The sequence below is a fragment of the Aythya ferina genome, assembly GCF_964211825.1.
Source record: "Aythya ferina genome assembly, chromosome: 5".
Taxonomy (NCBI): Eukaryota; Metazoa; Chordata; class Aves; order Anseriformes; family Anatidae; genus Aythya; species Aythya ferina.
Window position 1 is genome coordinate 2,574,656 of NC_140301.1, and position 13,761 is coordinate 2,588,416.

The 13,761-nt window shown below is 36.7% G+C and overlaps 1 protein-coding gene across 7 annotated transcripts in view; it reads left to right on the forward strand.

Moving 5' to 3' along the window:
• SBF2 (SET binding factor 2) overlaps positions 1-13,761 on the forward strand; it is a 251,703-nt gene that overhangs the window by 169,622 nt on the left and 68,320 nt on the right. For all 7 annotated transcript variants that reach the window (XM_084521588.1, XM_084521591.1, XM_084521593.1 and 4 more), the window contains one exon: positions 10,926-10,994. In XM_084521588.1, the coding sequence (XP_084377714.1) occupies positions 10,926-10,994 (69 nt within the window). The remainder of the gene's footprint in view (positions 1-10,925; positions 10,995-13,761) is intronic.

The following is a 13,761-nucleotide window of genomic DNA, read 5'->3' on the forward strand; positions in this document are numbered from 1 at the left end:
CACAATAGACAATTTAGATTCCAGTCTATTAAGGAAATGAGAGGTCTGGCTGCAGTATTGGCAACAAGGGATTCAGGTTCCATCAAATTCACCAGTGTGTAACCACTACAACGCATCATTTGTGCCTTAGCATGGAAAAGTCATTGCTGACTTTCTGAAGAGTCACAACCCTGTAATAAGCAGAATTACAAAAAAAAAAAAAAAAAAAAAAAAAAAAAGCCCTTTGTCATCCTTGAAATTCTGCAGCCATTGCAGATCAACCCAGAAATATCTGCTTCCAGCAGCTGACGCTTGTTCGTGAATCCACAAATGGAGCTGCACCAATGAGGCTGATCCAAGAAAGCTTCTTCCAGAAACAGCTGGTCATTGTCATTCTTCTTGTCTTTTGGTCCAGCTGTACACAGGCGAACTGATACCTCTGCCAAAACTGTAGCAAAGCTTCTCAGTACTATCAAAGTTGGTGTAGAAAAGCTGAAGCTGTCCGGCAACAAGATGTCAAATACAAACGCATCTTGAAAAGAAACTCCACTTTTGGCAGTTTGTGGAAAATGCGTCTCCCAGAGGCAGCGTTAAACTCACACAGACATGTACTTGGATTCCCAGGGGTACCTGACAGAAGTCTGTGGATGCAATTGGTGTGTGTGTATCTATATGTATGCATGTGCATCTCTGATAAATTTTTTTCTGTTCATTATGCGTAATGTTTTCATATATTTTCTTAGTTATTCTGGGCGTCTTTGTTCTGTACTCTCTTGATGCTTTCCTTCTCTTGGTTGAGATCGTTAAACTCTCTAATAGTTTTGTTCGTTAGTTTTTGTTTCTTGAGTATATCTCTTGGTAAGACCAATGTTTTTAATGTTTTTGACTTTGTACAACATATTCTTCCCCCTCCTATTTCCAATTAGTCTTGCATGTTGTTAAGAAACTTAATATCACTACAGTAAATCTGTTAACTTCTTCCAGTTGTTTTTCTTACAATGTTTATTTCCTAATGACAAGGTACTTCATAATATTTGCATTTCCTCTCATTCTGAGCATCCCTTCAATTCATCTGCAATATTGTCTATTTTACCTATTCCTTGGAGCTTTCTATGTTCTAAAGACTCTGCTAATATTTTTAAACAGCAACAAAGCAAGGCAATTCATTTTGTACTTTTTCCTGAATTTTAGGGCAGAGTCTTTGTTTGACACAGCACGTGGTTCCCTGGTCAGCTTGTGCTTTCTGTTCTCAATTTCTTGCTCTTCACGTGCCTGGAAATGCTTTCTGTAAGGCTTGCTCTGTAAGTTCACAGAATGACAGAAGCATCTAGGTTGGAAGAGACCTCAAGATCATTGAGTCCAACCTCTGACCTAACACTAACCAGTCCTCTACTAAACCATATCACTAAGCTCTGCATCTAAATGTCTTTTAAAGACCTCCAGGGATGGTGACTCCACCACTTCCCTGGGCAGCCTGTTCCAATGCCTCACAACCCTTTCAGTGAAGAAGTTCTTCCTAACATCCAACCTAAAACTCCCCTGGTGCAACTTTAGCCCGTTCCCCCTCGTCCTGTCACCAGGCACGTGGGAGAACAGGCCAACCCCCACCTCGCTACAGCCTCCCTTGAGGTACCCATAGAGAGCGATAAGGTCGCCCCTGAGCCTCCTCTTCTCCAAGCTGAACAAGCCCAGCTCCCTCAGCCGCTCCTCGTAGGACTTGTTCTCCAGGCCCCTCACCAGCTTCGTCGCCCTTCTCTGCACCCGCTCAAGCACCTCCATGTCCTTCTTGTAGCGAGGGGCCCAAAACTGAACACAGTACTCGAGGTGCGGCCTCACCAGAGCTGAGTACAGGGGGACGATCACCTCCCTAGCCCTGCTGGTCACGCTGTTCCTAATACAAGCCAGGATGCTGTTGGCCTTCTTGGCCACCTGAGCACACTGCTGGCTCATATTCAGCCGACTATCCACCATCACTCCCAGGTCCTTCTCTGCCTGGCAGCTTTCTCATCACACATCTCCCAGCCTGTAGCTCTGCTTGGGGTTGTTGCACCCCAGGTGCAGGACCCGGCACTTGGCCTTGTTGAACTTCATGCAGTTGGCCTCAGCCCTTCGGTCCAGCTTGCAAACTTACTGAGGGTGCACTCGATCCCTTCATCCAGATAATTGATAAAGATATTAAAGAGGACTGGCCCCAGTACCGAGCCCTGGGGGATGCCACTAGTGACCGGCCTCCATCTGGATTTAACTCCATTTACCACGACTCTTTGGGCCCAGCTATCCAGCCAGTTTCTAACCCAACGAAGCATGCGCCTGTCCAAGCCAAGAGCAGCCAGTTTCTTGAGGAGAATGCTGTGGGAGACGGTGTCAAAAGCCTTGCTGAAGTCAAGGTAGACCACATCCACAGCCTTTCCCTCATCCACCCAGCGCGTCACTTTGTCATAGAAGGAGATCAGGTTCGTCAAGCAGGACCTGCCTTTCATAAACCCATGCTGACTGGGCCTGATCGCCTGCTTGCCCTGCAAGTGCTGTGTGATGACTCTCAAGATAATCTGCTCCATGAGCTTCCCTGGCACTGAGGTCAAACTGACAGGCCTATAGTTCCCCGGGTCTGCCCTCTGGCCCTTCTTGTAGATGGGCATCATGTTTGCTAGCCACAAGTAGATTTGGACCTCCCCTGATAGCCAGGACTGCTGATAAATGACGGAAAGGGGCTTGGCCAGCTCCTCTGCCAGTTCTCTCAGCACCCTTGGATGGATCTCATCCGGCCCCATCGACTTGCACACATCCAAGTGCCGTAGCAGGTCGCCAGCCATTTCCTTGTGGACTGTGAGGGCCACAATCTGCTCCCCATCCCCTTCCACCAGCTCAGGATATTGGGTATCCAGAGAACAACTGGTCTTTGCTAAAGACTGAGACAAAGAAGGCACTAAGCACCTCAGCTTTTTCCTCATCTCCTGTCACTAGGTTTCCCCCTGCATCCAGTAAAGGATGGAGATTTTCCTTAGTCCTCCTTTCCTGTAGATCACCCGAACCTGTTGCTTGCCTTCATGAAGGTCTTGTCCAAGTATTTTGTTTGTGTTTCCCCAGAAAATCACCCATAATGGACAAAGTACCTGTAAAAACTTAGTCTCATACAAGAAAACTTCAGGTTTTAAAGTTCTCTTTTCGAAGATGACATCAGTGAGAGTTTTTAGCATAATTAAAAATCACTGTGCCATCAAAGTATGCATAATCTTCTGCATACTTTTCCTTTGAATATCTAAACTTTTACGTACCAGGGAAGGTTTTATCGTGATAAAAGATTTTTTTTTTTACAGTGAGAACAGTCAATCAGTGGAACAACCTTCCCAGGGACATGGTAGTGTCCCTACCACTGGAGATTTTCAAGATACAGCTGGACAGGGTGCTAGGATGGATGACAGGGTTTTACCGTCATGTGGTATTTGATGGAAAAGTACTACTTCCAAGTTGCATTTCATCAACCACTGTTTGTTTAATCTCTCCAAAGTGAATCAGACCCAGAGCCTTTTGGTAATTCATTTGTTTGACCTGAGTGTTGACTGTTTGCATTTCAGAAAATAGCTATAAAATTCCACTTCCATCCAAACAATATTTTTCTAAAATGAAAAACTAATTTTTCAGTGAATTGCTTTTATATACTCGTACAACTCTGATACTAAAAAAGTGTTAATTCATAGGAAGTTATAAAAATTGTATAGAGTATGCACTAACGATGTGGCGCTATTGCATCTGTTTTAATAACTTTTTCTATATTTTAAACCTTTTTGTGTTACTTGCTAGCTCAATTAACTGGGCTGTCTATAAAGTGTTTTTACAAAGTATCCTGTATTTATGTTTTGCAATCACTGCATCAGTGCTTTGGTCTACAGGGGTGTTAGACATATGCTGCAATGGAAATACATTATGAATCAATCACCCCTTTCCAACGGAGTACTTAATGGATATTGATCGCTGTTCAGTCATGAATTGCAATGCATTCTATGATTTGAGGGTTGTTTGTCAAATAGTTTTTACAAATTACTATGCAGGACCTTGTATCACAGCTGGTGTAGTTTAAGGTTTGGACAGAGTCACTGTGAATGAAGCCCTGCTGTGAAATAAAAGTCAAAAGGCATCTTGGCATCCCAACCATTTCCTTGGGAGAAGATTACAGCCTGAGTATGTTGAACTTTATTGCCATGGGCCTCATGACAGTATTCAGAAACATGCATGGCATTTCTGTTAAAGAAACTCAGATGTGCTTAGACGCAAGGGATGGCATTCTTGTGTTTATCAGTATCTTGAAAAAAAAAGTTACACTTTTTTACTCCTTTGGGGTACAGTAAAAATCCAGCAAAGAATGTGTAATTTATGCACATAAAAATTGGGGTTCTTGATTTCCTAAACCTAATTTGTTATGGGAAGGAGGAAATGAGTAATCTAAATCCTAGACGGAAATGTATTTATTGAGAAAGAAAAAGGGGGTGGGGAGAGAGGAGCTCAAGAGCTCTTTGAGTAAAATGTTGCTTGTATTGGTTTGTCATGATCAGAAGTAAAATGAAGCTGCATGGAGAAAACGTGCTGCATTGTTAACTTCTTAACATGCAGAGTAAAGCAAAAGGAGACATTAAAAAATGGATAAAAGTTATCTGCATGTGTAATTGCATCTAAATTGCGTTAATTAAATTCTGTCCCTTCTGTGTTTGAAGGACAGATGAACCTATGAGAATTCAGGGCCAGGTAAAGCCAAATATGAAGCACTTTGTGAAATAAAATACAGAATTGGTTCTCCTGCTGCCCTGAATGGCAGATTTACAACATCTTGCATCGCACTGTGGACATGCAAGGTTCCTTAACGAAGTGGTCCTTATGAAGGCTCATTGTCAGGCGGAAAGAACGCAATGCCAAAAGAAATCACTGAGGATTCTTCCAAGTTGGGTGCTGTTCCTTTGTCATCTGCTTTGGCTCCCATACTAACATACAACAGTCTCTCTGTCATGTAATGGTGACAGAGGATGAAAGAAGTATTAGGTCTGGCATAATTCAGAGTGCTGGCGAACGCTGTCCCTTATGGGCTTTGTCTCAAATTACTGCTGTCAGACAGTGACTAGGTAGCAATCTGAGAAGTCGCTTTTCAAAAGATTACAGCATGATTTTAGTGAATGGTAAGCCTGGAAACAAGAGATAGTAAGAGTTTGTATTTTTGTTCTTATTTACTAAGAATCACTGCAACAGTATTTTAAGTAGAACAAAAGTTAAAATCTTGGACAACAAACTTAAAATGTGCTAGGGTCATTTATGAAGACAGACTTGATTTTCTAAATGAATAATTTTAAGTTAATAATATATCCTTATCAAAATTAGAAGCTTTAGAAGTAATGAGAATTGAATACCCAATAAGCAGTAACATAAGGCAGTATCTTCCATGTTTCTATATTGTAGTTCTGTTGGTAGATCAGTCCTCATGTTATCAGCTATATGGGTCTTCCAGGTATGTCTTCCCATCCTGTCTCTGAAGTCCCAGAAGAATTGTATCTAATTTAACAAAATTTTAGTTGTCTTAATAAAGTCAGATTTCACCTTTAGTGACAAAAAGAAAAGAAATCTTTGATCTCATTATAAAGGAGAGCAGCAGTGAGCAGGGATGGTAGATTAGATTTACCAGGCAAAGTTGCATATGAAGGTCAAGAAGAAAGTAATTGTATGTTAATTTTCACTGAAAAAGTAATTTTGCTTGTTATTTCAGTAAGAAGATTTTATCCAAAATGTAGTCAGAAAAAACAGATTATAAAATTTCTTTTGAAGTTCATTATTAACTGGTAGTAATAAGTAATGTAATGACTAGTGACATATTTGCATTTATTTTAACAAAATGTCAATTAGAGTATTGCTCCAGAGGATGGATTTATTTGTAGAGTTAAATCTTACAGTTTAAATACTCTTAAAAGTTACACTGGAAATTCCAGATTGGTCTCTTGTCTCCTTTTTATCAAGGCAGCATATAATTATATTAGATATAAGCAGTATATTGTAAAATTAGTAGTTTATTTACTTAGATTTTTAACTCTACTGAGATTTAATATAAAGGACATTGGTCATACCATTGATCAACACGGAATAGGTATTCTTTTTTAAATCCTATAGTCTAGTAGTTTAAGTGCTTCTTTCAAGTCAGAATGAGACTTTGTAGTAATGGAATGGAAATCTTGCCTTTTTCTATTAAGGAGAGTAGGAGATTCTAGTAGATGATGTCTGTAATATCTCTGTGGGTGTTTCTGAGGTGGTAGAATATCTTTACTTCATTTGATAAATTTGAGTGGATCCTATGGTTTTGATAGACTACCATTTTTATAGTTTGATGGCATTAACATATTTATATATGGATGCAAAAAGTTTATTCAGTTTATCTGGTGAAAAGAAATGATTTATCTAAAATCAGCTCATTGAAATTAAATTCTAGTTTTGTATTAAATTAGAGTTCAACATGATGATCCTTACTCCTTTTAAAAAACAGACCTTTTTTTTTTTTTTTTCTTTTCCTAAACTGGACTGCTGAATTCTCTTACTGCTTTAAATGAAAAGAATAGTCTTTGCCTTAGATTTGATAGTCACAAGTATTTCCATAATATAAACTGTATTGACAATAAAAATGCTGAGATTCAGTAGAAATCTACCCACATAGTATAGCTGTAACAATAAAAATTAAATCCTGGCACCACTGAAATCATCTGGGAACTTGAAACGAGTATTATACCTGTAATTTGTAGCCAATGTACATAGTTTATGGTTACCTTACACATGCTGAGTTAGCAGTTCTTCTCTTAGTACTTTAAAAATACATGGAGCTCTAAATTTTCTGGCATTTTTTCATGATTCATTACAGCCTTAGTCACACGGAGTGACAAATGGTCTCAGTCTTCATGAAAATTGACAGCATCCAATAGTTCTCAGGAGGTGCAAGGCAGTATTGAGGGTTACTTCAGCAGTATTTTTAATAGAGTGTGTGTACATCATACTGTACTGGAAAAAAAAAAAAAAAAAAAAAAAAAAAAGACCAAAAGCTGCCATGTTTAGCTTGTTAGTTTGAAAGCATTAATTGCATGTTGATTTCATGCAGTTTGAAATGCATGTTGATTTGTAGGTAATTCCATTTATTTATAGTGCTGCTGCTTGTAAAGTGAAGTTGGGTCCTAAATTTTCAGCATACTCATATTTCTATAGATTATTAAAAACATGATGTCTGAAAAGCTTACTGTTCACAGCAGAGTGTGGCGTAGTACAGCCTCAACCTGTATTAGCTAGCACTTAATGAGAAAGACTATCAAGATGGATTTAAGAGGACAATTGCAGTTCAGTAGGAAACTCCAAATGTTACCAAATACTTAATATGTCTCTACCAGACTTTTATCATGTGATAAAGAGAAAGCAGAAATCCCTACATCTCAGTTGTTATTTACTGTGGCCCGTTCAAGAATTTATGTAGGTTTGTGCTTAACTGTTACTGTTTCACTCACTTCAGCTTGCTCTTGTAGCCAGTGGAACATCAACAGTAGTTGAATCTAAGCTTGCACCTTGAATAGCAGCTCAAGAAATCTTCTCCTCATGTGTCTTTTCGTGGCTGTTCATTGCTAGGATCAAATTGTGGAGGGCATTTCAATTTGATGATTATGTACTGTGTTTTCCAAACAAAAGTTCAGGTCAGTACTTGTTCTGAAATCAAGAACAAGTACTTGATTGCAGAATCAAGAAGGAGAAGAGTTACCTCTCCTTTGCAGTATTGGAAGCCTGAGGCACCTACGAGACTCCAGAAGCCATTGGTGCCTTCCTGTGTGCCACCAGACGCAGGCATCCAACCCAAGCAACCCAACTGCAACTTCTAGCTGTCATTTCTGCAATGTGATGATAGTATCTAACCGCGAAAGCTTTGCTGCATACTTAGTCTGAGTAGAACATAACATTAAATCACAGCTATTATCAAAGTAAGTAATGTAAGGAAAATCATTTTGATTTTATTACTTTTTTTTTTTAATTCAGTTTAGTAAACAGTAAGTATAAAAAAGGTATACAAATTACTGTAACGCTTCCAGTTTGCTATAGACTTCAGCAACTACCTATCAAAGAAATATGTGATCAGTTTGCCAGAATATACGTAAGGTTCTCACCTAACTTAGGTGTGGATTCAAAGCACTCTGCACATGTTATGACAGAAGTCCAAATTTCACTGTCGTTAGACATTGTTTCAAAGAAATTAATTTGCTGAGAGTATTTGATCCCTCCCCACCCATGTGTTTCAGATTCATTTTGTGCAACATAAGGAAACAGCCCTAATTATAAAACAGCTATAATTATTTTACAGTATTTGATTTGTATACCTCTGTAGCAGTAGAAAGAGATATTTTTCATGATTGGTAAAGGTATTATTGTGTATAAAGCAGCTGGATTTCTTTGTTTCAAGAGTCTAAATTCATTAAATACAATACGACATTTCCAGTGCTTTGGTTTGCCTGTAATTGAGAGGCTGTGATTTCAGTGTAACGGCTCTGTTAACTGTGGCGTTCTGTCATGCTACTACAAGGAAGATGAATACTTGGTTAATTTTACTCTTCTCAAAACAGTGGTATTATATTTAATTCCAAACAGATCATTTTACACGCGCTGGAGAAGAAAATATATGTAGATAATACATTCATACTACAAGTCCAGGGGGTACTGCTGACATAGAATATGTGGAGAATTTCATACTTGCAAGAAGAAATGGAAAAATAATACACTATGTTGTTTATGTGGCTGTGATATATATCTTTGAGACATATGTTAGCTCTTGGTATATTGGATGCTCTCTCGGTGAAGATACATTGCTCAGTTTTAATAAAGATATTTTTATGTATATTTGGGGTAAAAGCCAAAAGCTCTTATAAATAATTTGAGCTAAAGGATTAAGTAGATATCTTGAAATAATCAGGATGGATCATTTGGTACCTGGTTATAAATAAGCACATACAGAAATAAGATATGCATTTCCTTGAAAACTGTGGAGTACTCCTAAGGGTTGTAAAGTCTGATTTTAAATGAGAAGTTTTCTTACAATTTGAAAAACACTAGCAGTATTTTTCGTATCTTTATATAAAAATGCAAATACACATCCAAAGTTCCAAATGGGGATTGGAAGTATGGATAACAATAGAAAATAACAATAGAAAATAATGCTGATATTGAGAATGAAAAGCAGTTGAGGCTATGTCCTTTAGTGTTACTGTTTTGACTTCGACATAAAATGATTCTGCATACAAATTTTGTGTATTCACATGTCAGAATCCTGAAAGGCATTAACATACATCAAGTTTTTCGGTGTCTACTTTTCATACTGCTTTTCTCTACCAGATTGGAATGTGTTAGAAAATCTGAGCAGCTGAACATCTTTTGTTTTCCGTGGACAGTTATTATACATACATTCATACAGAGTTAGACAAGTTAGAGCCTTCAATAGCTCTATGCAAAGATAAAGCTTCTTATCTATAAACCTGTTGTCTACCTACAACATACACATACAAAATACACATGTAAGTAATTTTCTAACTGCCACAATGTTTGACTGTGTATATCCAGTGATATTTTGTTTAGCTGGGCTCTATTAATAGAAGCTGAAGTATTTATTATTGGAAGTGATGAAATGGACTTTTAAAATATGGGAAGAAAAATAGTCTTGTAACAAGCTTTTTAGTCTATGTTTTTAAACCTGCATTGCATAATCAGTCAGCAGCCATTTGAGAAGGAGTACTGCAGGTACTACAACTACCACCTCTATGATCATTGTTAACATAATTGTGCCAATAATATGGATTTTACATTTTTGCTATCACAGTTGGCTGGTGCCAAATTTTTCTTAGTTGTGTTCTAGAGAACTCCGAGGGGGAAATACAATGAGAAGAAGGCATAAATGAAAAGTCTGCCAGAGGAACACTTGAGATGTTTCAATTTTGGAATTTGGTTGAATGTTATGTATTGTTAATACATAATAAATGGGGTACCCATTGCAGGCATGAACATTAATAATATTGAATTGAGTTATTCAAATGGAAATGGTTAGCCATTCGTCATGCAGGGGCACAATGCTGATAGAGTTGTCATGTTAGAGCTATGTGCGCTGTTGTATTTTCCAAAATAAGAAAAAAGAGCAAATGAAAAAAATAATGAAGAAATAAAAAATATATATTTTTCAAACTCTTGATGAATATTTTTTGTTCTGTTTTTTGAAAGTCTTCAAAATTCAAGGAGCTTTGTTTTTAAATATTAAGTTACAGTCCAATTATTTCCAATTAAAAGACTTCCATGATAAAATTACTGTTTTCATCAGCACAATTACTGGTTGATTTACTTTGGCATACCCTTTTCAGCCTAGAGAGACATGTATGACACACTTGACAGTTGAATGAGGCATTCCAAGGCTGACAAGAGATGGTTTTTGTCCTCTTTTAAAGTAAATCTTGTGTCAAGCTGTAGTAGAGGTGATGATTTCATATTAAATAAAAGTCAATTTCTTTGTATAAATTATTTGAAAGTAAATTTTTTGGTCAGCACATCACTTCCATTTTCTAGTCAAATATGCTGTGGACCTAAATGGAAGCAAGCTACCTTTTTTTTTGTTTCCTTTTATATGTAAACTGTGTTGGTGAACTTGTGATTCAGATATAGGAATTTTAAAAAGGCTAATAAAGGTTAATAAATTCTTTAAATTTGAACAATCATAGCAAAACCTATCTAGCCAAAATCAAGGGAAAATGTGCACATGTATACACATGCATATATATATTAGTCTTACATTATTTCAAATGATTAAAAGATATCTAGGAAGGATAGTTATAGGGACTGCGTGAGGCAGAAATGAAATTATATAATGCAAAAAATTGAAAATGATTGCTAATTTCCTTCCTATGTTTCTCTTGAAGGATTGTTCGTCTTCAGAAGAATATAGCATTGCTGCAGCATTACTACCCCTGACAACTGCTTTCTATAGGGTAAGTTTTTCTTATTCTTCATTTAAAACCACTCCTATTTTGTGTAATTTTAGTTTACATATAGTTAAAAGGAAGAAAGTGATGACAGAAGGTGCATGATGGGTACGAACCCTTGTTCTAAAGTTGACTGATGACACTGAAACTCTTTTACGAGGAAAGGTTGACTTTATTTTCTGATTTTAGTTCCTCTAATAATTGCCAAAAAGCGGTAAATTAAAAAAATATATCTTTTGCATGGAGTATCATGTGTGTTGAAATAAGCCTAAATAAGTTTTGATTTCACCATCAGGGAGAACAGGCAGCTTTGAACATAGAATCATTAATTTCTTGTATAGACTTCTGGTTTCAATAGGAGTACTGAGATCTCATACCATCTCTCTCACAAAAAGTTCACTGACATCTTTTGTGTATTAAAATAGTCCCCTACTTATATTTAACTCCGAAATTTTTTACTTAGTAAGTAGTGAGTCCCCGGATATAAGAAGCATGATGACTTTTTAATGTTCCAGACCTGAATTAAAAATAAAGTAACCTGACTGTTGCTTGCAAAAGCCAGCTGTTAATGCATAATAGAAAAAGAATTTTGTTTTTCCCAGATCTAATCCTCAGGTTCAGTGATGGTCCCCTTTGGTATGTCCCATTAGATACAATTGTTTGGCAAATGTACTTATTTTGGTATAAAACTTAGTTATTCATACTAAACACATACTGATGTGTTTTCCAGCACATAAGATCAGTAGACAAACTCTGTAGTGATTAGTTACAATTAACAGTTTATAGGTTCTGTTTGGAATTTGAGTCTAAGTGAAACTTTTTGAAGCTTTTTTCAGCTTCTCTAGAGGTTTTCAGTATTTTATTTTAGACTGGAATGAGTATGCTAAGTGCCTAACATGAACCTGTGTATGAACAACAATCTGTATCAATATTCTTAAAGTAAGAATAATGGGTGACATTTTTCCACCCCCTTCAAATCTCCCTTTATAATATCTTGGAGGGATTCCTGCTGTACAGTTATTCTAAATGGATGTTCCTCTTTCCCTGTTCTGGGTAGAAGTTGTGGCCAATCCTGCTGCATTTCTTTTTTCCCTTGAGCTTCCTGCTTTCTAACATATTGATTAACAGTTTATAAATTTTCTATTCACTTGGTTTTTCTTTACAGAAATCTTAGAATAGTATATGTTTTGCTGCTTAAAAAGTCATATTGCTATTCTGTCTCTGGTAAGTCCAGAGGAATGTACAAGCTGAAATTAAAATCATTTGGGGAATTAATTGTTTTTATTAAAATTAATAGTGGCAAAACTGGTACGTTTGTACTATCAAACCATGTTATGGCATTTTCAGCTGAATTGCTCGTCAATTTTACTGAATTCCCATATACAGTGTTATTTATACACACATCAAGCTATGTTTTCTTTTCTGTAGTCAGCATACAGATATTTCAATACTGTCGCTTCAGTATGTAGAACTATCTTACCTCTGCAGTGTGATTGTCAATATGCTTTACAAAAATGTTGAAGTAGTGCTTAGAAGTATGTACTTGTTTTCAGTGATGTTTTTGTTGTCAAAACACCATGTTTAATGCCAGAAGTGTATTAAATATTATTTCACCTGGCTACACTGAAACTACACAGTGTTCTTGGAAGCCAGGAAAAGACTGGAAGTGAGAATACAAGTTTTCATTTTTGTGTTCAGTTACTACAGAACTGATTTTCCAAATAAAGTTACCAGTAAGAAAGATTGTAATAAATCTAAGGACATTGTGGAATTGTATCAGTCAAATATATATTTTACCATTTGTATTTGCTGTAGTATTTTTATGGGAAACTAAGGGATTTCATTACAATACATGTAATTCATGTTACTTAAATTAAATAATGAAAAGAAGTTACACAACATCACAATTCCTTTATTAGAGATCCATTGTACATATGAAATACTAAATTTCAGGATGTGCGTTCATTTTAGTTATCTAACATAAAGGAGAGCAGTAATGAAACAATTACCTTTTCATCCTAAATAGCTTTACTGTACATGGGTGCACAAAGACAACAAGTGTTTGAGGTCTATAAATAAAAAGAAAGATGTATTTTCATGCGAGTCCAACAGATGAAACCAAGAAACTAAGTAGTAAGGAAACATATTGTTAGGGGTAATGTCTTTAAGGTTCTGGAACAGGCTCATAAAGTAGCCAAAGCTCTAGCATTAAGGTATTTTAAAATATTCTTGGGAAAACAGTATAAAATAAATTTTAAGAAACAAGCTTGTGTCATCTGACAGGTCATGCGCATCTCCTATTTTCTTTGCTTACATAATGATTACTCTAGGGTATCTCTACATGTATCTAATTAAAAGAACAAGAAATATCATGGCATGTACAGCATGGTATCAGCTCTTGGGTTGTCTGTTGAAATTTAAGAATTCCAACTCTTGAAGTCTGGTGAGTGGCCTGTTGTGAAACTTGATTGGGCAGGATTTAGTCACAGAAGTACTCTAAGTCATAGCTGGCAGGATTAAATTCATAGACAAGAAGTCAGTACTGGCTACATATTTGTGGCCTGGAGAAATAACTTGAATTTTTCTAGAAAAAATGGTCACAATGCTATTTTAAAATTTTAGTAATTAATTTGAGCTGTTAGCAAAATGTGACCCACCAGTGACAGTGAACGTCTTGATGTGTACTTTTAATGTCACAAAAACAAACACATCTTTGCTTCTGGGTTAGGAAAAGGTTTTAGTTTACCATTAGCAATGCTGTTGGAATTTTGTT